This window comes from Hyla sarda, chromosome 7 (assembly GCF_029499605.1).
Source record: "Hyla sarda isolate aHylSar1 chromosome 7, aHylSar1.hap1, whole genome shotgun sequence".
Lineage (NCBI taxonomy): Eukaryota > Metazoa > Chordata > Amphibia > Anura > Hylidae > Hyla > Hyla sarda.
In genome coordinates, this window is record NC_079195.1 from 215800819 (window position 1) to 215828676 (window position 27858).

The 27858-nt window shown below is 41.6% G+C and overlaps 1 protein-coding gene across 5 annotated transcripts in view; it reads right to left on the reverse strand.

The window, feature by feature from the left end:
- MIGA1 (mitoguardin 1) overlaps positions 1-27858 on the reverse strand; it is a 98167-nt gene that overhangs the window by 14650 nt on the left and 55659 nt on the right. For 4 of the 5 annotated variants that reach the window (XM_056532647.1, XM_056532646.1, XM_056532644.1 and 1 more), the window contains exons 9-13: positions 19096-19214; positions 18363-18435; positions 11943-12029; positions 9511-9609; positions 7514-7648 (exon numbers count right to left, since the gene is read on the reverse strand). In XM_056532647.1, the coding sequence (XP_056388622.1) occupies positions 7514-7648; positions 9511-9609; positions 11943-12029; positions 18363-18435; positions 19096-19214 (513 nt within the window). The remainder of the gene's footprint in view (positions 1-7513; positions 7649-9510; positions 9610-11942; positions 12030-18362; positions 18436-19095; positions 19215-27858) is intronic. The other variant, XM_056532648.1, reaches the window with a different exon arrangement.

A 27858-nucleotide genomic window follows, 5' to 3' on the forward strand; every position in this document is an offset into this window, starting at 1 on the left:
ACTGAAGTCAATGGATAGCAACATAATCTGAAATTACGCAGCGGATTATGTATGTGTATGTTTGCACAAACTGCAGATTTTATGCTGCAGCTTTTATTTTGAGGATTTTAGGATTGATTTACCAGCATTAAATCTACAGTGTAGAACATATCCTTACATATAATTGCCAGATTTCCACTCATGGCTATATATCTGGGTGATTCTGACAGTAGGTGTACATATCTTTTAAAGAGAACTGTAGTGCAAAATACCTTATCCCCTATCCGAAGGGGGTCCGACCGCTGGGACCCCTGCGATCTCCTGTACGGGGCCGCGGCAGTATGCTGGAAGGGGGTGTTCTGTCCCCGCATGATGCGGCGGCCGTCACGCACCCTCCATGTATCCCATAGAGATACATGGAGGGGGCGTGTCTGCCGCGGCTTTCTGCTGGGGACAACATGGCGCTTCCTGCAGACTGCCATGGCCCCGTACAGGAGATCGCGGGGGTCCCAATAAGTGATATTGCACTCCAGTTCTCCTTTAAGGACACCAAATCCATTCACCGCTTATATTCACTGACTGGACGGCTCTCAGGAGTTGTCCCAACGCCCATGGACCCAGCACCGCAGCTTCTGTGACGGCTCCAATCACAGTATACAAGCTGCTAGAAACGCCATTCTCTGCATATTTGTCATTTGAAGAATCTCCAGTAATAACATTATAATAGGCGATTGCTCATAATGCAATTCCCTAATGTAATTAAATGGCAAAGTCAGCGTTTTTCCAACCAAACATTCCTTTAGTTATCAGGGCATTACTGGAAGTTGTAGTTTTGCAACAGCTGGAGGCACCGAAAGCATAATCATAAGTCAGTTTCTGCCTTGTGCAGGCAAGAGGGTCTTAAATTAGAGCAATGTTAACAAACCAGGGTGCCTCCAGCTGTTGCAAAACTACAACTCGAAGCCGAAGGCTGTCCGGGCATGCTGGGAGTTGCAGTTTTGCAACAGCTGGAGGCACCCTGGTTGGGAAACACTGGTGTATGGATTTTGTTGTACCGCTATATACTGTATATGGATTGTGTTGTATATCTATATACTGTATATTGATTTTGCTGTACCACTATAGAGTGGGTTTACATTGTGCTGTACCTCTGAATATACTGTGTATGGCAGTGTTTCCCAACCAGGGTGCCTCCAGCTGTTGCAGAACTACAACTCCCAGCATGCCTGGACAGCCTTTGGCTGTCTGGGCATGCTGGGAGTTGTAGTTTTGCAACAGCTGGAGGTACCCTGGTTTGTTAACATTGCTCTACTTTAAGACTCTCTTGGCTGCACAAGGCAGAAACTGACTTATGATTACGCTTAGGGTGCCTCCAGCTGTTGCAAAACTACTGGATTTTGTTGTACCTCTATATACTGTACATGGATTGTGCTGTATATCTATATACTGTATATGGATTGTGCTGTATATCTATATACTGTATATGGATTGTGCTGTATATCTATATACTGTATATGGATTGTGTTGTATATCTATATACTGTATATGGATTGTGCTGTATATCTATATACTGTATATGGATTGTGCTGTATATCTATATACTGTACATGGATTGTGTTGTATATCTATATACTGTATATGGATTGTGCTGTATATGGATTGTGCTGTATATCTATATACTGTATATGGATTGTGCTGTATATCTATATACTGTATATGGATTGTGTTGTATATCTATATACTGTATATGGATTGTGCTGTATATCTATATACTGTATATGGATTGTGTTGTATATCTATATACTGTATATGGATTTTGCTGTACCACTATATACTGGGTTTACATTGTGCTGTACCTCTGACTATACTGTGTATGGCAGTGTTTCCCAACCAGGGGGCCTCCAGCTGTTGCAAAACCACAACTCCCAGCATGCCCAGTCAGCCAAAGGCTGTCCGGGCATGCTGGGAGTTGTAGTTTTGCAACAGCTGGAGGCACCCTGGTTGGGAAACACTGGTGTATGGATTTTGTCGTCCCTCTATATACTGTATATGGATTGTGCTGTATATCTATATACTGTATATTGATTTTGCTGTATATCTATACTGTATATGGATTGTGTTGTATATCTATATACTGTATACTGATTTTGCTGTACCGCTATATACTGGGTTTACATTGTGCAGTACTTCTGAATATACTGTGTATGGCAGTGTTTCCCAACCAGGGTGCCTCCAGCTGTTGCAAAACTACAACTCCCAGCAAGCCCGGACAGCCAAAGGCTGTCCGGGCATGCTGGGAGTTGTAGTTTTGCAACAGCTGGAGGCACCCTGGTTGGGAAACACTGGTGTGTGGATTTTGTCATACCTCTATACACTGTATATTGATTTTGCTGTACCACTATATACTGGGTTTACAATGTGCTGTACCTCTGAATATACTGTGTGTGGCAGTGTTTCCCAACCAGGGTGCCTCCAGCTGTTGCAAAACTGCAACTCCCAGCATGCTGGGAGTTGTAGTTTTGCAACAGCTGGAGGTAACCTGGTTGGGAAACAGTGGGCTAAGTGAAAGTTCCCTTTAAATGGAGTCAGACTAGGGATCGGGAGAAGCCAATTCCTGATAATTGAACCCACCAGTCTGGCCCCGGAGCAGATGTGTCCGTGCCGCTTCTCTCCGCCCATATGCTTAGCATTCTGCTGCTTCTGTTGCGTGCGCTCCGGTGCCAAACTGAGCGCATTAGAACCAAGGAGATCATTCCAATGGAAAATACAGGAATGTGGAGAATATGATATTTCTCTTTTTTTTTTTCTCTTCAAAAGTTTCTGATGCCAAACATGAAATAGTTTAGTCAGGCTCAGTAATTTGCCCAAATATGGACTCGAATCTGTAACGTAAGGATCAGGGACGGCAGATGCGGTATTATTCACAGAAAAGAGACGTTTTCTTTACTCAGACTTTGTCGCCGGTCCGGTCATCCATCCTCCCGTCCTGTAAGAGACGGCAGTAAAAATCGCTTCCTAAATACAATACAACATAAGGCGGTGGAGAGACCGCAATCCCTTCCTTGTGATGTATACAAATAATACCGCAGGGAACACTGGGAATTGTACTGCATAGTTTGGGGTCTGTGCGCTGTCTGGGGGGGGGATGTGTGGAATTAATTTATTATTAGTTTTTGTTTCATTGCAGCGTGTTCTGCCAGGATATTCTGAACGAAAACCTCACACTGCATTTCAGATGTACAGATTGTGGATCCTATTCACACTACGTATTTTCCGAGCAGAATTCCGTTGTGAAAATCTATTGCAGCAGCCTCCCATTGTTTTCAATAAGATTCTGCTGCACCGTGCACACTACGAAATTTCTGCAGTGAATGGTGCGCCAAAAGAATGATCTTACGATCTTTTTTTTTTTTTTTGTCAGAATCCTCTCTTAAAGGGGTTATCCAGGAAAAAAAAACTTATATTTATATCTATCTATCTATCTATCTATCTATCTATCTATATATAAAACTGGCTCCAGAAAGTTAAAACAGATTTGTAAATTACTTCTAATAAAAAAAAAAATCTTTTGAGCTGCTGAAGTTGAGTTGTTCTTTTCTGTCTAAGTTCTCTCTGATGACACCTGTCTCTGGGACTGTCCAGAGTAGAAGCAAATCCTCATAGCAAACCTCTTCTACTCTATGTAGTTCCCGAGACAAGCAGAGGTGCCAGCAGAGAGCACTGTTGCCAGACAGAAAAGAACAACTCAACTTCAGCAGCTGATAATTATTGGAAGGAATAAGATTTTTTAATAGAAGTAATTTTACAAATCTGTTTAACTTTCTGGAGCCAGTTGTTATAAAAAATAAAGTTTTTATCTGGATAATCCCTTTAAATGCATTGTTGTCTATGGAGATGGTGCAGTTTCGAGTGGTCTTAGTGCCGGCTTGTTCTGCCCATGCTTGCTGCCTATGGTGTCTCCCAAATTCCTTCCAAATTATTAAAGGAGTACTCCAGTGGAAAACATTTTTTTCTAATCAACTGGTGCCAGAAAGTTAAACCGATTTGGAAATGAGTTCTATTAAAAAATCTTTACCCTTCCAGTACTTTTTAGCAGCTGTATGCTACAGAGGAAATTCTTTTCTTTTTTAATTTCTTTTTTGCCTTGTCCACAGTGCTCTCTCTGCTGACACCTGCTGCCTGTATCAGGAACTGTCCAGAGCAGGAGAAAATCCCCATTGCAAACCTATGCTGCTCTGGACAGTTCCTGACACGGACAGAGGTGTCAGCAGAGAGCACTGTGAACAAGACAAAAAAAAAAGAAATCAAAAAAGAAAAGAATTTCCTGCTAAAAAGTACTGGAAGGGTAAATAATTTTTAATAGAAGTCATTTGCAAATCTGTTTAACTTTCTGGGACCAGTTGATAAAAAAAAAAAAAAAAAAATTCCACCGGAGTACCCCTTTAACCCCTTAAGGACTCAGCCCATTTTGGCCTTAAGGACTCAGACAATTTAATTTTTACGTTTTCATTTTTTCCTCCTCGCCTTCTAAAAATCATAACTCTTTTATATTTTCATCCACAGACTAGTATGAGGGCTTGTTTTTTGCGCGACCAGTTGTCCTTTGTAATGACATCACTCATTATATCATAAAATGTATGGCGCAACCAAAAAACACTATTTTTGTGGGGAAATTAAAACGAAAAACGCAATTTTGCTAATTTTGGAAGGTTTTGTTTTCACGCCGTACAATTTCTGGTAAAAATGACATGTGTTCTTTATTCTGAGGGTCAATACGATTAAAATGATACCTATTATTATATACTTTTATATTATTGTTGCGCTTAAAAAAAAATCACAAACTTTTTAGCCAAATTAGTACGTTTATAATCCCTTTATTTTGATGACCTATAACTTTTTTATTTTTCCGTATAAGCGGCGGTATGGGGGCTCATTTTTTGCGCCATGATCTGTACTTTTTTTTTATACCACATTTGCATATAAAAAACTTTTAATAAATTTTTTATAATTTTTTTTTTAATAAAATGTATTAAAAAAGTAGGAATTTTGGACTTTTTTAAATTTTTTTCGTTCACGCCGTTCACCGTAGGGGATCATTAACATTTTATTTTAATAGTTCGGACATTTACGCACGCGGCGATACCAAATATGTCTATAAAAAATGTTTTTTACGCTTTTTGGGGATAAAATAGGAAAAAACGGATGTTTTACTTTTTTATTGGGGGAGGGGATTTTTCACTTTTTTTTTACTTTTACTTTTACATTTTTTTACATTTTTTTTACACTTGAATAGTCCCCATAGGGGACTATTCATAGCAATACCATGATTGCTAATACTGATCTGTTCTATGTATAGGACATAGAACAGATCAGTATTATCGGTCATCTCCTGCTCTGGTCTGCTCGATCACAGACCAGAGCAGGAGACGCCGGGAGCCGGACGGAGGAAGGTGAGGGGACCTCCGTGCGGCGTTATGAATGATCGGATCCCCGCAGCAGCGCTGCGGGCGATCCGATCGTTCATTTTAATTGCGAACTGCCGCAGATGCCGGGATCTGTATTGATCCCGGCACCTGAGGGGTTAATGGTGGACGCCCGCGAGATCGCGGGCGTCGGCCATTGCCGGCGGGTCCCTGGCTGCGATCAGCAGCCGGGATCAGCCGCGCATGACACGGGCATCGCTCCGATGCCCGCGGTTATGCTTAGGACGTAAATGTACGTCCTGGTGCGTTAAGTACCACCTCACCAGGACGTACATTTACGTCCTGCGTCCTTAAGGGGTTAATGGACCCTAAGATGGAAATGGAGCATTCACTTTCCTTATAACATATGTTGTCGGTATGATAGCTAGCAAGGGTCAAGTACTGGGAAAAAAAACTCACCCAAGATTTCCACCCTAAAGCTGGTCCTGCAAGAATTCCAGCTAATAGGAATGGTGTTCCTGCTGTGGATAAAGTGCAGGAACTCAGTTCCCATTGGTTCCCATTGAGCCCTGATAGTTGGGTTCTGCCTACATGACATTTGAGCCCTACATCCACACCAAATACATATATACTGGATACATGGGGTCAATGTAGTGACCCCTGGCGATGATGTCAGACGTCTCCCCATGTTTGCTATGCATACAGCTGTAGTGCAAGATTTTTTTTCTCGCACTTTCCATTAGTAAAACGCCTATAAAATCTTTATTAGTATCAAATAAAGATAAAAAAAATACATGCGGGTAAAAATGAATGAATTACGGCAAGTAACAAAAGGAGACACCATGGGACATCCAGGCAAAAATACACAAAGTTCAGCGCACAAACGTATTAGGTAAGGCTAAGGTGGGTGGGCAGAGGTGGGTCACCGCTGTGGCCAATGATTGATTGAGCAGGCATATCCTATACAGGTGTGTGTTGACAGTGAAGACTGGCGCAGTTGGAACGGTACCAGAAGTGGATCGGCAGCAGAAGAGTAATATAGGTTCTTTATTTTATCCCTTACTTTGAGAAGTTTAGCAATAGTTTTCCGGAAAACCGCTTAAAGGGGTACTCTGCAGTTTATACAGTTTGTGCGAACATACACATACATAATCCGCTGCGTAATTTCAGATTATGTTGCTATCCATCGCCTTCAGTGGGTCTGCAGTAAATCTGCTGCGACAATCTGCATCAGATTATGTACGTGTGCTAATCTGCTTATTCTCTGCTTATTTTCTGCTTGTTTTAAAATGATAAAATAGGTAGCAGAAAATAAGCAACAGAAAATATGCAGAAAAATAAGCCCCTGTAAACAGACCTTAAAAGGGGGTACTCCGCTGCTCTGCGTTTGGAACAAACTGTTCCGAACGCTGTAGCCAGCGTCGGGAGCTCATGACGTCATAGCCCTGCCCTTTATGACGTCACACCCCGCCCCCTCAATGCAAGTCTATGGGAGGGGGCGTGACGGCTGTCACGCCCCCTCCCATAGACTTGCATTGAGGGGGCAGGGCTATGATGTCATGAGGGGGCAGAGCTATAATGTGCTCCTGGCACCGGCTACAGCGTTCGGAACAGCTGAGCGGCGGAGTACCCCTTTAAGGGTTAGTTCACAAGTCCTTTTTTGGCACAGATTTGCTGCAGCAGATTTTGCTAACCATTAAAGTCAATAGGCAGCAAAATTGCAGAAGCAAAAAATACAAATAAATAAATATATAAATAGACTCCCACATATAGTATCCTACACATATTTGATGCTGCCTAATTCAGTGTAAATCTACAGCATAAAATCTGCGGCTATAAATATGCACAGGATACTGTACGTGTGAATACGCCCTTGCTGATGAACCACAAGTCCCAGCATACAGACTTGTCCTAATGGACGTTTAGCTCGCTATCAGTCAGTGTTTTATAAGGCTGCTCTGTACTAGTTCACACTCGGTGCTGACAGAACAATAGCCCAGATATGTCAGCCCTTTATCTGCACTCACTTCCATACTTGGGCTGACAAGTTTCCTATCGGTATTTATCTGCAGACACCATTAATCGTTGTCCTAAAAATAGCGAGCACTCACTGTTTCTTTGAAGGAGGAGTTTAACCAGCGGTTATTTACAACGTTCTGGATGGACAATGGCGGATTTTCTAAATCTTCAAAAGAATCCATCACAATGAAGTCCAGAAAGATGTCGTAAAAATTTATATTCTTCACCTGGCGGTAGAGAATGGACAGCGGGCAATGTTACATTAAGACACAAACAGTAGTATTCTATTATTCTACCATATAATACAATCATCCTGCGCTATCTGATACCTGATAATCCAACATTCTGTAAAATCAAATCTGTCAAGTCTGATCATGTGGAATATCTGATGTGAATGTAGCACAGGTTGTAGTTCCTGTATACTGGATGGAGATGTAATGGTCATGTGACAGCTGCACGCCAAGTAGAGGTGTCTACACAGGGGTCAAGTCCGGGGAAAAAAGTGTGGGAACTCACCCCAGATTTCCACTCAAGGGCTGGTCCTGCTAATGGGAATGGTGTTCCTGCTGTAGAAAAAGTGCAGGAACTCAGTTCCCACACGTTCCTGCAGGACTTCAGCCCTGTGTCTACATAATGACATGCATATGCCCTAATAAAAGATGGCTTAGATGGGTATAAAGAAAAGGTATAAGGTGGCTAGAATCATTATCATAACTCCGCCTCTATGGCTAGCATCATCATAACCCTGCCTCTATGGCTAGCATCATTATCATAACCCTGCCTCTATAGCTACCATCATTATCATAACCCTGCCTCTATAGCTAGCATCATTATCATAACTCCTCCTCTATGGCTAGCATCATTATCATAACCCTGCCTCTATAGCTAGCATCATTATAATAACTCCTCCTCTATGGCTAGCATCATTATCATAACTCCTCCTCTATGGCTAGCATCATTATCATAACTCCGCCTCTATGGCTAGCATCATTATCATAACTCCGCCTCTATGTCTAGCATCATTATCATATCTCCGCCTCTATGGCTAGCATCATTATCATATCTCCACCTCTATGGCTAGCATCATTATCATAACTCCAACTCTATGACTAGTATCATTATCATAACTCCGCCTCTATGGCTAGCATCATTATCATATCTCCACCTCTATGGCTAGCATCATTATCATAACTCCAACTCTATGACTAGCATCATTATCATAACTCCGCCTCTATGGCTAGCATCATTATCATAACTCCGCCTCTATGGCTAGCATCATTATCATAACTCCGCCTCTATGTCTAGCATCATTATCATAACTCCGCCTCTATGTCTAGGATCATTATCATAACTCAGCCTCTATGGCTAGCATCATTATCATAACTCAGCCTCTATGGCTAGCATCATTATCATAACTCCGCCTCTATGGCTAGCATCATTATCATATCTCCACCTCTATGGCTAGCATCATTATCATAACTCCAACTCTATGACTAGCATCATTATCATAGCTCAGCCTCTATGGCTAGCATCATTATCATAACTCCGCCTCTATGTCTAGCATCATTATCATAACTCCGCCTCTATGGCTAGCAACATTATCATAACTCAGCCTCTATGGCTAGCATCATTATCATAACTCAGCCTCTATGGCTAGCATCATTATCATAACTCCGCCTCTATGGCTAGCAACATTATCATAACTCCGCCTCTATGGCTAGCATCATTATCATAACTCCGCAACTATGTCTAGTATCATTATCATAACTCCGCCTCTATGGCTAGCATCATTATCATAACTCCACCTCTATGGCTAGCATCATTATCATAACTCCGCCTCTATGGCTAGCATCATTATCATAACTCCACCTCTACGACTAGCATCATTATTATAACTCCACCTCTATGGCTAGCATCATTATCATAACTCCACCTCTACGACTAGCATCATTATCATAACTCCGCCTCTATGGCTAGCATCATTATCATAACTCCGCCTCTATGGCTAGCATCATTATCATAACTCCGCCTCTATGGCTAGCATCACTGATGACTAATCTGATCCTTTCTGTAAAAATTCTAAACTTACCCCTCTTCCGAAGAGCTCATTTTCCATGGTGGACCAGGAGTGGGGATTGTTCAGAAAGCAAATCATCTCGTCATAAGCCGCTTCAAACTTCCTGGGATTCTGTAAATGACATCAGAACATTGAGGGCCCGTTCTGCAGAATCCAGGTGTATAGAAAACAACATGAATAGAACAATGTCGTCTGCACATCACACTACGGTCAGTGATGACTGCAGCCTGCAATAAACTTACAGCTTCCTAAATGGCTGCCTCAGGGGTCAAGTCCTGGGGAAAAAAAATGTGGGAACTCACCCAAGATTTCCATTTAAAGGGGTACTAGACATCTTATCCCCTATCCAAAGCATAGGGGATAAGATGTCTGATCCCGGGGGTCCCGCCGCTGGGAACCCCCATGTTCTCCCTGCTGCTCCCGGCGTTCGTTTAGAGCGTTGGGTGCAGCACCGGAGGCTCGTGATGTCACGGTCCCTCAATGCAAGTCTATGGGAGGGGGCGTGAAGGCCGTCACGCCCCGTCCCGTAGACTTGCATTGAGGGGGCATTACTGTGATGTCACAAGCCTCTGCCCTGCATCGGCAGTCATCCGGCATGGACCGAAGTTCGCTCCATGCACCGGATGTCTGGGGTGCTGCAGCCGAGATCGTGGGGGTCCCCAGCAGCGGGACCCCAGCGATCAGACATCTTATGCCCTATTCTTTGGATAGGGGGATAAGATGTCTATGGGTGGAGTACCCCTTTAAGGGCTAGGCTTGCAAGACTCCTGCTAATGGGAACTGCATTTCTGCAATGGAAAAAGTGCAGGAATTCCGTTCCCATGAGTTCCTGCAGGACGTGAGCCCTGGGCTGCTGCCAGGCTAAAGGAAGTGTCCACCATTTATAAATTTTAATTGTTATGTCTAAAATTCTGTACATAGATCGCGCTCCATATCAGAAAAGAAATGAAGCTCTGGCTGCTATAAAGATACATAAAAATTGGCAAAAAAATATTTCATCTATTTAGATTTAAAAAAATATATAAATAAATGGCAAGTGATGCCTATAAAGGCTATTTAGAGTACACACTCACTGGCCACTTTATTAGGTACACCTTCCTAATCCCAGGTTGAGACTATTTTGCCTTCATTCTTCGTACAATACTCTCTACAAGGTGCTGAAAACATTCCTCAGAGATTTCACTCCATATGGACATGATGACATCACACAGTTCCTCCATATGGACATGATGACATCACACAGTTCCTCCATATGGACATGATGACATCACACAGTTCCTCCATATGGACATGATGACATCACACAGTTCCCCCATATGGACATGATGACATCACACAGTTCCTCCATTTGGACATGATGACATCACACAGTTCCTCCATATGGACATGATGACATCACACACTTCCTCCATATGGACATGATGACATCACACAGTTCCTCCATATGGACATGATGACATCACACAGTTCCTCCATATGGACATGATGACATCACACAGTTCCTCCATATGGACATGATGACATCACACAGTTCCTCCATATGGACATGATGACATCACACAGTTCCTCCATATGGACATGATGACTGTATGAGATGATGTCATGTGACCTCATTGTCCTGTATGAGATGATGTCATGTGACCTCATTGTCCTGTATGAGATGATGTCATGTGACCTCATTGTCCTGTATGTGATGATGTCATGTGACCTAATTGTCCTGCATGAGATGATGTCATGTGACATGGGGCATTATCCTGCTGGAAGTATCATCAGAAGATATAGTGTCCACTGTGGTCATAAAGGGATGGACATGGTCAGTAATAATCCTCAGGTAGTCTGTCGTGTTTATACCATGACCGATTGGTACTAAGGGGCCCAAAGTGTGCCAAGAAAATGTCCCCCGCACCATTACACCACCACCAGCCTGAACCGCTGATACAAGGCAGGAGGGATCCATGCTTTATGTTGTTTACACCAAATTCTTAATGTTTCAGTTGGAATCGAGACACCGTACACCATACACCGTTCTTCCATCGTGGCCCCAGTTTCCTGTTCTTAGCTGACAGGAGTGGCACCCGATGTGATATTTGCTGCTGTGGCCCATCTGCTTCAAGGTCAAGATGGTAGTCTGCATACCTTGGTTGTAACTAGTGGTTATTTGAGTTACTGTTGTCCTTCTGCTATCACAAACCAGTCTGCCCATTCTCCTCTGACATCAACAAGGCATTTTTGTCCACTGGGTATTTTCTAGTGTACCTAATAAAGTGGCCATTGAGTGTATTTTTTTTATTTTTTATTTTACAGGATATCGATTTACACAGCTAATAAACAAGACACCAAATACCTCCTGCCTCACTATGTAGAATTATGCCCTGTATTAAGTAAAATGTGGGTGAGCACCCTGAACGCCTCCATATATTTTCATTTTGGCGCTGATAATTTACCTTTTTGGCCTTGAGAATCACCAATGATAAGATTCTTCTACAGACGCTTATCAGAAATTCTCTGTTTTCGACTTTCGAAAGTATCATCTGCAACAGGAAAAATGTCAGAATCAGCCTGGCGGGAGTCCACCGCAACCTTATTACCTCAGGGGAACCAATCGATAAATCGCTAATCGAAACAGAGAACGCTCTGGAGCAGGAAAGCAATATAAATCCCCGCATCTTGTACTCACATGAACTCGGCCGTCTCCATTAAAGGGGTATTCCAGGAAAAAACTTTTTTTTATACATATCAACTGGCTCCAGAAAGTTAAACAGATTTGTAAATTACTTCTATTAAAAAAATCTTAATCCTTTCAGTACTTATGAGCTTCTGAAGTTAAGGTTGTTCTTTTCTGTCTAAATCCTCTCTGATGACACCTGTCTCTGGAAACGCCCAGTTTAGAAGCAAATCCCCATAGCAAACCTCTTCTAAACTGGGCGGTTCCCGAGACAGGTGTCATCAGAGAGGACTTAGACAGAAAAGAACAACCTTAACTTCAGTTGGTTTAACCCCAAAACTCAGCGCAACTGGACTTTTGGGGTTAAACGATCGGACTGATTTGGCAGCTTGCTTCTAGATAGAAGGGTAACTCCCCCTCCTTCCCATGTTATCGGGTCATGTGACCCGGATTCAGATGAATGATTGGAAGCGCACCTTCACTTACCTGTATATAGTCACAGTCTAAGGTTTGGTTAACATGGCCGGAGGAAGCACGATCACCGTGCGAAACGGAGCTTGGTCGCCATCCTGTGTCCCCCCAGTACCCTCTTCCCATGTAACATATTAGTGAGTATGAAATAAAAGAAGATTTCATTCAGCTGGTTGCGGTGAGTTGCCGATTATTTTCCTGCTCTCTTGAAACGTCTTCTACTGTCAATCAGAGCACCACCTCCAGCATTCCTAGTCCAAGTCTGCCATTTCATCATTGTTCTATACTCAGAAAGGGAAGCAGTGCCGTGCTGGCTATCTACGAACTGTGTCTAAATACATATTACTACCTCACACAATATCACAATACACCTCTCCTGATATACTCTGTACTGATATAAATACATATATTACTACCTCACACAATATCACAATATACCTCTCCTGATATACTCTGTACTGATATAAATATATATTACTACCTCACACAATATCACAATATACCTCTCCTGAAATACTCTGTACTGATATAAATACATATTACTACCTCACACAATATCACAATATACCTCTCCTGATATACTCTGTACTGATATAAATATATATTACTACCTCACACAATATCACAATATACCTCTCCTGATATACTCTGTACTGATATAAATACACATATTACTACCTCACACAATATCACAATATACCTCTCCTGATATACTCTGTACTGATATAAATACACATATTACTACCTCACACAATATCACAATATACCTCTCCTGATATACTCTGTACTGATATAAATACATATTACTACCTCACACAATATCACAATATACCTCTCCTGATATAAATACATATTACTACCTCACACAATATCACAATATACCTCTCCTGATATACTCTGTACTGATATAAATACATATTACTACCTCACACAATATCACAATATACCTCTCCTGATATACTCTGTACTGATATAAATACATATTACTACCTCACACAATATCACAATATACCTCTCCTGATATACTCTGTACTGATATAAATACATATATTACTACCTCACACAATATCACAATATACCTCTCCTGAAATACTCTGTACTGATATAAATACATATTACTACCTCACACAATATCACAATATACCTCTCCTGATATACTCTGTACTGATATAAATATATATTACTACCTCACACAATATCACAATATACCTCTCCTGATATAAATACATATTACTGCCTCACACAATATCACAATACACCTCTCCTGAAATACTCTGTACTGATATAAATATATATTACTACCTCACACAATATCACAATATACCTCTCCTGATATACTCTGTACTGATATAAATACATATTACTACCTCACACAATATCACAATACACCTCTCCTGAAATACTCTGTACTGATATAAATACATATTACTACCTCACACAATATCACAATATACCTCTCCTGAAATACTCTGTACTGATATAAATACATATATTACTACCTCACACAATATAACAATATACCTCTCCTGAAATACTCTGTACTGATATAAATACATATATTACTACCTCACACAATATAACAATATACCTCTCCTGAAATACTCTGTACTGATATAAATACATATATTACTACCTCACACAATATTACAATACACCTCTCCTGATATACTCTGTACTGATATAAATACATATATTACTGCCTCACACAATATCACAATATACCTCTCCTGAAATACTCTGTACTGATATAAATACATATTACTACCTCACACAATATCACAATACACCTCTCCTGAAATACTCTGTACTGATATAAATACATATTACTACCTCACACAATATCACAATATACCTCTCCTGATATACTCTGTGCTGATATAAATACATATTACTGCCTCACACAATATCACAATATACCTCTCCTGATATACTCTGTACTGATATAAATACACATATTACTGCCTCACACAATATCACAATATACCTCTCCTGATATACTCTGTGCTGATATAAATACATATTACTACCTCACACAATATCACAATATACCTCTCCTGATATACTCTGTACTGATATAAATACATATTACTACCTCACACAATATCACAATATACCTCTCCTGATATACTCTGTACTGATATAAATACATATATTACTACCTCACACAATATCACAATACACCTCTCCCGAAATACTCTGTACTGATATAAATACATATTACTACCTCACACAATATCACAATATACCTCTCCTGATATATTCTGTACTGATATAAATACATATTACTACCTCACACAATATCACAATACACCTCTCCTGAAATTCTCTGTACTGATATAAATACATATTACTACCTCACACAATATCACAATATACCTCTCCTGATATACTCTGTACTGATATAAATACATATATTACTGCCTCACACAATATCACAATATACCTCTCCTGATATACTCTGTACTGACATAAATACATATTACTACCTCACACAATATCACAATATACCTCTCCTGAAATACTCTGTACTGATATAAATACATATATTACTGCCTCACACAATATCACAATATACCTCTCCTGAAATACTCTGTACTGATATAAATACATATATTACTGCCTCACACAATATCACAATATACCTCTCCTGAAATACTCTGTACTGATATAAATACATATATTACTGCCTCACACAATATCACAATATACCTCTCCTGATATATTCTGTACTGATATAAATACATATTACTACCTCACACAATATCACAATACACCTCTCCTGATATACTCTGTACTGATATAAATACATATTACTGCCTCACACAATATCACAATATACCTCTCCTGATATACTCTGTACTGATATAAATACATATATTACTACCTCACACAATATCACAATATACCTCTCCTGATATACTCTGTACTGATATAAATACACATATTACTGCCTCACACAATATCACAATATACCTCTCCTGATATACTCTGTACTGATATAAATATATATTACTACCTCACACAATATCACAATATACCTCTCCTGATATACTCTGTACTGATATAAATACATATTACTACCTCACACAATATCACAATATACCTCTCCTGATATACTCTGTACTGATATAAATACATATTACTGCCTCACACAATATCACAATATACCTCTCCTGATATACTCTGTACTGATATAAATACATATATTACTACCTCACACAATATCACAATATACCTCTCCTGATATACTCTGTACTGATATAAATACACATATTACTGCCTCACACAATATCACAATATACCTCTCCTGATATATTCTGTACTGATATAAATACATATTACTACCTCACACAATATCACAATACACCTCTCCTGATATACTCTGTACTGATATAAATACATATTACTACCTCACACAATATCACAATATACCTCTCCTGATATACTCTGTACTGATATAAATACATATATTACTACCTCACACAATATCACAATATACCTCTCCTGATACACTCTGTGCTGATATAAATACATATTACTACCTCACACAATATCACAATATACCTCTCCTGATATACTCTGTACTGATATAAATATATATTACTACCTCACACAATATCACAATATACCTCTCCTGATATACTCTGTACTGATATAAATACATATATTACTACCTCACACAATATCACAATATACCTCTCCTGATATACTCTGTACTGATATAAATATATATTACTACCTCACACAATATCACAATATACCTCTCCTGATATAAATACATATTACTGCCTCACACAATATCACAATATACCTCTCCTGATATACTCTGTACTGATATAAATATATATTACTACCTCACACAATATCACAATATACCTCTCCTGATATAAATACATATTACTACCTCACACAATATCACAATATACCTCTCCTGATATAAATACATATTACTGCCTCACACAATATCACAATATACTGCTCCTGATATACTCTGTGCTGATATAAACTCATTGACAGGTCACTGCCTCACACAGCTAGGGTCGTCAACTTTCATGCAAAAAAAACATTCCGCCCATGTTAATTTGCATAATAAATTATATATGCATAACATCAGAGGATATACATATGTGGGGGAAATTTTGTCCTGTTTTGACCCCTATAACTTTTTTTTATTCCTCCTTATACGTGCCTGTATGAAGGATCATTTTTTGCACCCTGATCTGTAATTTTTAAAGGGGTACTCCGCTGCTCAGCCTTTGGAGCCGGCCCCAGGAGCTCGTGATGACATAGCCCCGCCCCCTCATGATGTCATGCCCCGCCCCCTCAATGCAAGTCTATAGGAGGGGGTGTGACGGTTGAGCAGCGGAGTATGTTTTTAACAGTAACATTTTTGTTTTGATGTGACCTTTTGATCGCTTTTTTTATTATTTTTTTATTAAATTCGGGAGTTGCAGTTTGTTACTAACTACAACTCCCAGCATGCCCCGATACAGCCTGTGGCTCAGCAGCTGCCCCAAACAAAAACTACAACTCCCAGCATGTTGGACTATATAGTAGTATATAGTATAAGTCAGTGTTTCCCAACCATGGGTGTCTCCAGCTGTTGCAAAACTACAACTCCCAGCATGTTGGACTATATAGTAGTATATAGTATAGGTCCGTGTTTCCCAGCCAGGGGCGCCTCCAGCTTTTGCAAAACTACAACTCCCAGCATGTTGGACTATATAGTAGTATATAGTATAGGTCAGTGTTTACCTACCAGGGGTATCTCCAGCTGTTGCAAAACTACAACTCCCAGCATGTTGAACTATATAGTAGTATATAGTATAGGTAAGTGTTTCCCAACCAGGGGTGCCTCCAGCTGTTGCAAAACTACAACTCCCAGCATGTTGGACTGTATGGTAGTATATAGTATAGGTCAGTGTTTCCCAACCAGGGGTGCCTCCAGCTGTTGCAAAGCTACAACTCTCAGCATGTTGGACTATATGGTAGTATATAGTATAGGTCAGTGTTTCCCAACCAGGGGTGCCTCCATCTGTTGCAAAGCTACAACTCTCAGCATGTTGGACTATATGGTAGTATATAGTATAGGTCAGTGTTTCCCAACCAGGGGTGCCTCCAGCTGTTGCAAAACTACAACTCTCAGCATGTTGGACTATATGGTAGTATATAGTATAGGTCAGTGTTTCCCAACCAGGGGTGCCTCCAGCTGTTACAAAACTACAACTCCCAGCATGTTGGACTATAAAGTAGTATATAGTATAGGTCAGTGTTTCCCAACCATGGGTGTCTCCAGCTGTTGCAAAACTACAACTCCCAGCATGCCCGGACAGCCAACGGCTGTCCGGGCATGCTGGGAGTTGTAGTTTTGCAACAGCTGGAGGTGCTCTGGTTGGGAAACACTGGTATAGTATATGGTGTAACATTCCGGGAGTTGGAGGATTGGTTGGATAAATACCAACCACTGCTTTGCCTGTATTTCTAATATATAAATACCGGCAGGGTGGCCAAAATACCGGCCAGGTGGCAACCCTACACACTACGTTAGAGAAGTCTTCTCCTGAAATACTCTGTGCCACTATAAAGACTGACAGGTCACTGCCTCATCGCACACTCCTCTCCTGAAATACTCTATAAATACATGGGATCAGCACTCTGGTCTTCTTCCCACAACATCATCATCATCTACAACAACAACACCATGCACAAAGGTGAACAGACATTGTACCTGAAAAGCCTGACGGACGCAGTGAAGCTTCGCAAGGAAATCGCTGTCCCCGCCGCACTCCAGCAAGTCCGTCCTAAAGAATCAAAGAAGGTCAATCAGACAAAAGACGATAACCCAGGGTTCACACCACGCTTTTGCAATACAGTTGCCGTTTACGTTTTCAATGTGAAACCCGTACAGAACCGTATTGAAAACCGTATGCCAAACGATGCATCCGGTTGTGTCCGTTTTGCATTCTGTACGGTTTTGTCAGTTGTTTTCCCGTACCCAAAACCGTAGTCTACCACGGTCAATACGGTGAAAAACCGTATTGAAACGTATACGTTTTTTTTTTTAACATGGGAGGCAATAGGAACCGTACAGAACCTTATGTGCGTACAGTTCCATCCTGTTTTCACCGTACGGTTTTTGACTTTGCACAGTTTTTTTTTATTGGAATTTCAATCAAACAAGTGAAACTTTATTCATAATGGAGTGAAAAGTAAAAAATTTATACTTTTTTTTTCTTAAAAAACTGATGCAATCGGACATAATTTTTAAAACTTTATACTGTTTTTAATTGTATATGGATTAAAATTTGTACACAGGTTTTAAGGAATCCGTTTTTTTAATCTAAAAAACCTGATACGGGAACTGTATTGCAAAAACGTGGTGTGAACCCAGCCTAACACAGATGATGAATGCGTGCAGGGCTCAAACCTATACACTGCAGAACATCTCTCCTGTGGCTTACCTTAGTGCTCTGCAGTATATTCCCCCCTCCTCTGCCAGTAACATGGCTTCCTCGTATAGGGGGCAGTGGTAAAGGGACGGCAGGCCGCCGCTGCCACTCATCTCTCTGTTCTCCGTCAGCTGTGAGGAGCAGAACATATACATCACATTAGTACAGGGACAGTGGAATTTATTTATTAGCAGGGACACGGCAAGGCCTGGTTTAAATAGAAATAATAGATTTTTTTGGGACATTATTATGAGGGTGTCCATCTTGCCCAAGCTGGTTTTTTTTTACAGCATTTAGGGATATGCTTTAAGGCAAGCCTCATAGGCCATGTATAACATAAGGCTGAAGCTGTTCTATTCACATGACTTGGAGACTGCACTGAGCATTTTCTGTGACCTTTTCACACCACATGGAGGGTGAGGCTGATCCGTGAGCAACAGCTATTGTGTGTACCTCTATTATCTATACACTGGTGTCACCAGTCTGTACTCCTAACTGTGATGATAAGGAGGAGACAGCTTAGAAGTGATCTGTACAGAACAGCAAGTCTCAGCTTAGTTTTGGGCCTTGTGGCCAGCATGGAAACTGCAAGATTTTGGGATTATTACAAAAAATCTAGATAGTAAAATGGAAAATTTGAAAGAAAAAAAAAAAAAAGTCACCTAAAATTCGTAAAACATATTTTGACATAAAAACTTGATTTAAACAGTAGGTAATGACACATTCCCGTCAGACCTGACCAATTATAATGTAATAATGTATGACAGGGTTTCCCAACCAGGGTGTCTCTAGCTTTTGCAAAACTACAACTCCCAGCATGTCTGCACGTATACATCTATAGGTCTTAAAACCATTAAAAGAAGCATATACTGAAGCATATTCCCTTACCTGCCCTCGACATGGCCATAGGCCTCAATAGACCGAACATAGGCTACAGCACGATCCATATACAGTATATTCAGAGGTACAGCACATTGCAAACCCAGTATATAGCGGTACAGCAAAATCGATATACAGTATATAGAGGTACAATAAAAATCCAAGCACCAGTGTTTCCCAATCAGGGTGCCTCCAGCTGTTGCAAAACTACAACTCCCAGCATGCGCGGACAGCCAAAGGCTGTCCGGGCATGCTGGGAGTTGTAGTTTTGCAACAGCTGGAGGCGCCCTGGTTGGGAAACACTGCCATAGGGTGCGTTCACACTGGGTAATTTAAGAGGAATTTACTCGAGTAATTCCTCTTGAATTCTCCGCTTAGAAATAATTAACATCTGCTTTGCCACTGACTTCAATCTATTTTACTCTGCACTGTTCATACTGTGTTAATTCCGCTCGCGGAATTCCGCCGAGGAATTCCGTTCCGCTAGAAGAAAGAACATGTTCATTCTACTTGCGGAATACGCAAGCAGAAGTCCATTGAAGTCAATGGTAAAAAAAAAAAATTTCTGCTTAAAATCGTTTTTGCACAGAATTTGCACAAAATTTGCGTGAAGCTTCTGCACGAAAAAAATAAATAAATAAATAAATAAAAAGGGAAACTGTAGTTGGTGGTTGTAGTCCAGCACAAAATATTCTATATTCACTCCTATATTCCACGCATACATTTTTGGTGCAAATTTCACCCGAAAAAAACCCCCTTAAATTCCGTGGGATTATTTCTTAGTGTGAACGCACCCTTAAACAGTATATTCAGAGGTACAGCACAATGTAAACCCAGTATATAGCGGTACAGCAAAATCAATATACAGTATATAGATATACAAAACAATCCATGTACAGTATATAGAGGTACAACAAAATCCATACACCAGTGTTTCCCAACCAGGGTGCCTCCAGCTGTTGCAAAACTACAACTCCCAGCATGCCCTGACAGCCTTTGGCTGACTGGGCATGCTGGGAGTTGTAGCTTTGCAACAGCAGGAGGCACCCTGATTGGGAAACACTGCCATACACAGTATATTCAGAGGTACAGCACAATGTAAACCCAGTATATAGTGGTACAGCAAAATCAATATACAGTATATAGATATACAAAACAATCCATGTACAGTATATAGAGGTACAACAAAATCCATACACCAGTGTTTCCCAACCAGGGTGCCTCCAGCTGTTGCAAAACTACAACTCCCAGCATGCCCTGACAGCCTTTGGCTGACTGGGCATGCTGGGAGTTGTAGCTTTGCAACAGCAGGAGGCACCCTGATTGGGAAACACTGCCATACACAGTATATTCAGAGGTACAGCACAATGTAAACCCAGTATATAGCGGTACAGCAAAATCAATATACAGTATATAGATATACAACACAATCTATATACAGTAGAGGTACGACAAAATCCATACACTAGTGTTTCCCAACCAGGGTGCCTCCAGCTGTTGCAAAACTACACCTCCAAGCATGCCCGGACAGCCAAAGGCTGGAGGCACCCTGGTTGGGAAACACTGCCAAACACAGTATATTCAGAGGTACAGCACAATGTAAACCTAGTGGTACAGCAAAATCAATATACAGTGTATAGATATACAACACAATCCATATACAGTATATAGAGGTACAACAAAATCCATACACCAGTGTTTTCTAACCAGGGTGCCTCCAGCTGTTGCAAAACTACAACTCCCAGCATGCCCGGACAGCCTTTGGCTGTCCGGGCATGCTGGGAGTTGTAGTTTTGCAACAGCTAGAGGCACCCTGGTTAGGAAACACTGCCATACACAGTATATTCAGATGTACAGCACAACGTGAAACCCAGTATATAGCGGTACAGCAAAAGCAATATACAGTATATAGATATACAGCACAATCCATATACAGCACAGTGTATCCTGAGAATATGAATTCCCCCCAATGCACTGCAGTGATAACCCGCAGCTTCTCCATACGAGAATAAGCAGACTGACAATAAGGAAAGCGTTTATTTTAATATTCCAGCTCCATGTGGATGGGGTTTGGAGAACACCATTTACTTGTATGGTCCTGTAAATTGCTGCAGATTTGTGGGTCAGAATCCACCCCCCACCCATCATCTGAGGAGACCACCAACACATCCCCATAGAGGAGGATGAAGACCAATCAGAACGTTCCTCCGCAGTCAGATCCTCAGATACAGAACAGGAAATATCTCAGCCATGAAAAGCTGCCGGACGTTTACCCTACAGCGCTGATGTATACGCCAACTATATTCTCATGCACTTATGATTTATGTCATCCAGAAGCCAGAAACAGTGACATTTTATTTGCAATATTTATGTCTACAATCCCAGTCGCGCTGGAGACTCTTGGCTGACTTTCCAGTAATAAGCAACATATAAACATCTGATGTTTGGATTACAGCTCCCATGTTAATCTGTCACATTAATCCGGATTCTCACTGCAGGAGATCCATACCGTACAATAAGCCATCAGGAATTTCTTAAAAAAGGAACTGAATACCAGGATGAGTTCTTTTGGATACATACTGCATGCCCCCCCAACTGTCCTGATTTGGGCCGGAACGGTCCCGATTTTGGGGTGCTCTTCCCCTGTCCTACATACACTGGTCGCTTCATTTGTGCAGGACCCAGGTGCATGTATATGGCAGCTCCTCTTCCAGTAGGGAACCCGTCAGTAAAGTCCGGACATGCTGACGGACTCCACAGATGGACATTTTTCGTGGTTCCAGCATACAGCTGCCATAGGTCCTCCATTTTTTTAATTGGAAGATTCACATTTTGTAAAATAGAGCTTGAGAGAGGGGATTAAAAAAAAAAAAAAAAAAAAAAAAACAGGGGGCGCTCCCTGATAAGGTGTATCCACTGGTGCGTACCCTTCACCACACCCAGGTGATGTACCAACCTAGTAGGTAGCTGCGCTGGGATGTGCAGCGCTGGGGAGAGTAGAGATGTTTGCGTTGACTGGCTGCCGCACTCTTGCCGGTATCAGACCCCAATATTGGTGACCGATGGAGAACAGTGGAAGAAGTAATATGGTAAAAAAAAAACGGTTGGGTGAGGCGCTGCTTATTTTGGTCAAGAAAGAAGGACTCGAGTAGCACATTAAGTGTTTCCTTACCGTGTGCCCCCAGCTGTTGTAAAACTACAACTCGCTATCTGGGCATACTGAGAGTTGTAGTGTTGTGACAGCTGGAGGCACACTGGTTGGGAAACACTGCATTAGATGATCAGCTGGTCCCGCCAAAATCTTATGGGCATCTATAGTCGAGTAGCACAGGACAATAATTTTTTTTTATTGGTATAGCAGGGACAACGCGTTTTGGCATACACTAATGCCTTCCTCAGGTCCACTTACAGTTCTAAAAGCAAAATAAATACATATATACACACAGCTTTTAGAACTGTAAGTGGACCCGAGGAAGGCATTAGTGTATGCCGAAACGTGTTGGCCTGCTATACCAATAAAAAAAAATTTATTGTCATGTGCTACTCGACTACAGATGCCCATAACATTTTGGCGGCACCGGCTGATCATCTAATACAGTGTTTCCCAACCAGTGTGCCTCCAGCTGTCACAAAGTTCAACGCTCAGTATGCCCAGATAGCGAGTTGTAGTTTTGCAACAGCTGGGGGCACACGGTAAGGAAACACTTAATCTCATGTGTATGTGTGCATCTCAAATTTCCCTCAGCCAGCAGATTTTGACTTTCATCTTGAAGTTTTTATTTAATTTTTTGTGAACCTTTATGGGGGCTGCCATCTTGCATGAGCTGTTTACAAGAGAAAATAGTTCACCCTCGCTATATATCCGGATAACAACGTGTATGCCGGGTCTCGCCTCTATTGCGAAAAGCCAGCTAAGAGCAATGGAGGCTGATACGACGAGTATCCTCAGAACTGGATCACAGATTCGGGTAAGTGATACCACATTGTAATCCCGTTCACCCATAGTAGAGCCACATTTCTTTATTTGGCTTTTTTTTTATTTTTGTTAACCAACAGGCATAAGTTCTGGCCATCAGACCTCCGATAGGCAGTAGTATGGATGCGTGTGCAAATGTAATACCACCCATGTGAATCCGCCTAATGGAACACTCATGGGTGATGGTCTAGCTCTTGGATGCCCCAGTAAGTCTATGTTCTTGTCACATATACAGGCTGGGGTTGTCCTGATGGAGATGCCATTAAATCTTTTAAGACTATGGGTGGTCAGCACAAACATCACCTTGGCCTTATTATTTGCACCCACCTGGGCTGTGCGCCCCCTTCTCTCCTCTCTTCTCTCAGCCATGTCTGGTCTTCAACTGTCAACTGTAACCTAACAGACTGAGGATGGTATATACCCTGCGACTTATATTTATAGGGACGGACTGGTCCATCATGGCTGGGGAGGGGGGTGCCAAGGATAGAATCTTGGTAGACCCCAAGATAATAATACTATGGTCAATTATTCAGATGCCCCCAATTTAAACCTATGATGTAAATAACAAAGAGAGAGCGAAAATCTCTTCCAATCTGCACATTTTTGGGAGGGTGGGTGGGGCTAAAGAAGCTTTAAATGTTTTTTTTCAAGAAGAAAAGTTGGTATAGTCAGAAGTGTAGCACATACAGTATGTAGAGGAGGACAAATTTTACGTAAAGTAACTTATATCCCTGTGGAGTTCTTCTAGCCCGTGGACATGATTACTCCATGGTTTTCTACAAATGGTTGTCAGGCAGCATGTCCCTAGCAACCAGTCAGGCTCACATTTCTCAAAGGTGAAATGGCACTAAGATAAGGGTACGGAAGAGACAACATGGCTCGGTCAGGCTTAAACCCACGCCATCCTCTTTATCACATTACCCTATTTATCTGATTTTTGTAAGAATCGATCATGTTGAGAAAAATGGACTTTCACACATCGTTCCTTATTATTTCCCCTCAGGGTTGTAGTAGGGTTGTAGTATGCACCGGCCTTGTTATACGTAGGGTTGTAGTATGCACCGGCCTTGTTATATGTAGGGTTGTAGTATGCACCGGCCTTGTTATACGTAGGGTTGTAGTATGCACCGGCCTTGTTATACGTAGGGTTGTAGTATGCACCGGCCTTGTTATACGTAGGGTTGTAGTATGCACCGGCCTTGTTATACGTAGGGTTGTAGTATGCACCGGCCTTGTTATACGTAGGGTTGTAGTATGCACCGGCCTTGTTATACGTAGGGTTGTAGTATGCACCGGCCTTGTTATACGTAGGGTTGTAGTATGCACCGGCCTTGTTATACGTAGGGTTGTAGTATGCACCAGCCTTGTTATACGTAGGGTTGTAGTATACACCGGCCTTGTTATACGTAGGGTTGTAGTATGCACCGGCCTTGTTATACGTAGGGTTGTAGTATACACCGGCCTTGTTATACGTAGGGTTGTAGTATGCACCGGCCTTGTTATACGTAGGGTTGCAGTATGCACCGGCCTTGTTAAACGTAGGGTTGTAGTATGCACCGGCCTTGTTATACGTAGGGTTGTAGTATGCACCGGCCTTGTTATATGTAGGGTTGTAGTATGCACCGGCCTTGTTATACGTAGGGTTGCAGTATGCACCGGCCTTGTTATATGTAGGGTTGTAGTATGCACCGGCCTTGTTATACGTAGGGTTGCAGTATGCACCGGCCTTGTTATATGTAGGGTTGTAGTATGCACCGGCCTTGTTATACGTAGGGTTGTAGTATGCACCGGCCTTGTTATACGTAGGGTTGTAGTATACACCGGCCTTGTTATACGTAGGGTTGTAGTATGCACTGGCCTTGTTATACGTAGGGTTGTAGTATGCACCGGCCTTGTTATACGTAGGGTTGTAGTATGCACCAGCCTTGTTATACGTAGGGTTGTAGTATGCACCGGTCTTGTTATACGTAGGGTTGTAGTATGCACCGGCCTTGTTATACGTAGGGTTGTAGTATGCACCGGCTTTGTTATATGTAGGGTTGTAGTATGCACCGGCCTTGTTATACGTAGGGTTGTAGTATACAGCGGCCTTGTTATACGTAGGGTTGTAGTATGCACCGGCCTTGTTATACGTAGGGTTGTAGTATGCACCGGCCTTGTTATAAGTAGGGTTGTAGTATGCACCGGCCTTGTAATTTGTAGGGTTGTAGTATGCACCGGCCTTGTTATACGTAGGGTTGTAGTATGCACCGGCCTTGTTATACGTAGGGTTGTAGTATGCACCGGCTTTGTTATACGTAGGGTTGGAGTATGCACTGGCCTTGTTATACGTAGGGTTGTAGTATACACCGGCCTTGTTATACGTAGGGTTGGAGTATGCACCGGCCTTGTTATACGTAGGGTTGTAGTATGCACCGGCCTTGTTATACGTAGGGTTGTAGTATACACCGGCCTTGTTATACGTAGAGTTGTAGTATACACCGGCCTTGTTATACGTAGGGTTGTAGTATACACCGGCCTTGTTATACGTAGGGTTGTAGTATGCACCGGCCTTGTTATACGTAGGGTTGTAGTATACACCGGCCTTGTTATACGTAGGGTTGTAGTATGCACCGGCCTTGTTATACGTAGGGTTGTAGTATGCACCGGCCTTGTTATACGTAGGGTTGTAGTATACACCGGCCTTGTTATACGTAGGGTTGTAGTATGCACCGGCCTTGTTATACACACAGAGATATTCTGAGATCCTGAAACATTTAGGAACAGCTGAATTCTTCAGCAAATGCTTTCCCTAAAAAAAATTCCTAGAAATCTAGAGAATGTGGAAGGAAGGGAGAGGATGAGAGGGCTCTGGTTTCAAGTTCAACCAATATATATTTTATTGGATTGTTAGTCTATAGTGGGGTCACACTTGTCTATAGGGGGGCATTTATTATTGTCATACTTACATTGCAATGATTCCTGTACAGGGCAGGAATGGATGCTATATATTATAAGAAGGGTGCGGAATAGGTTTCCAACTCTTAAATAATCAGATACTGAATTGAATTTGATGTATATTACTAGCTGAGGTATAATTGCCCACTGAGGTATATTACTAGCTGAGGTAGAATACCTGCTGAGATATATTACCCGCTGAGGTATATTACCCGCTGAGGTATAATTGGCCGCTGAGGTATAATTGCCCACTGAGGTATATTACTAGCTGAGGTATAATTGCCCACTGAGGTATAATTGCCCGCTGAGGTATAATTGCCCGCTGGGTTATATTACCCGCTGAGGTTGCCAAGTTTTCCTACCTAAATCTTGTAGGAGAGGTAAAGCAACAATGATGCTTCTGTCCTTACATCCTGACCTCAAAACCAACGTTCCCTCCACCGGCTAAGGTGGGACATCGGTGTTGTCGGTGGCTGACTGGGCCGTCACCCCATAGACAGGTACGTCTAAAGAAGGTTAACTACTAAGGAAAACTACTAAAGGTGGGTGTTCCCCATTATTAATCAGACACCAATTTCAAGCAATATGAGGAAGAAAAATGATCTCTCTGCTGCCGAAAAGAGTGAAATAGTTCAATGCCCTGGACGAGGTACGAAAACATTAGATGTTTCACGAAAACTTAAGCATAATCATCGCACTGTTAAGAGATTTGTGGCTGATTCAAAGCACAGACGGGTTTGTGCAGATAAAGGCACATTGAGAAAGAGTTCTGCCAGATCCATGCATCAGATCAAGAGAGCAGCTGCTACAATACCATTACATTGCACCAAACAGATATTTGAAGCTGCTGGTGCCTCTGGAGTCCCACGGACATCAAGCTGTGGAGTCCTCCAGAGTCTTGCAACTATGCATACATTTTTTATTTGGCCAAGCAGAAACGGCTGCAATGGGCAGATTCATTATCAAACTGTCCTGTTTACTGA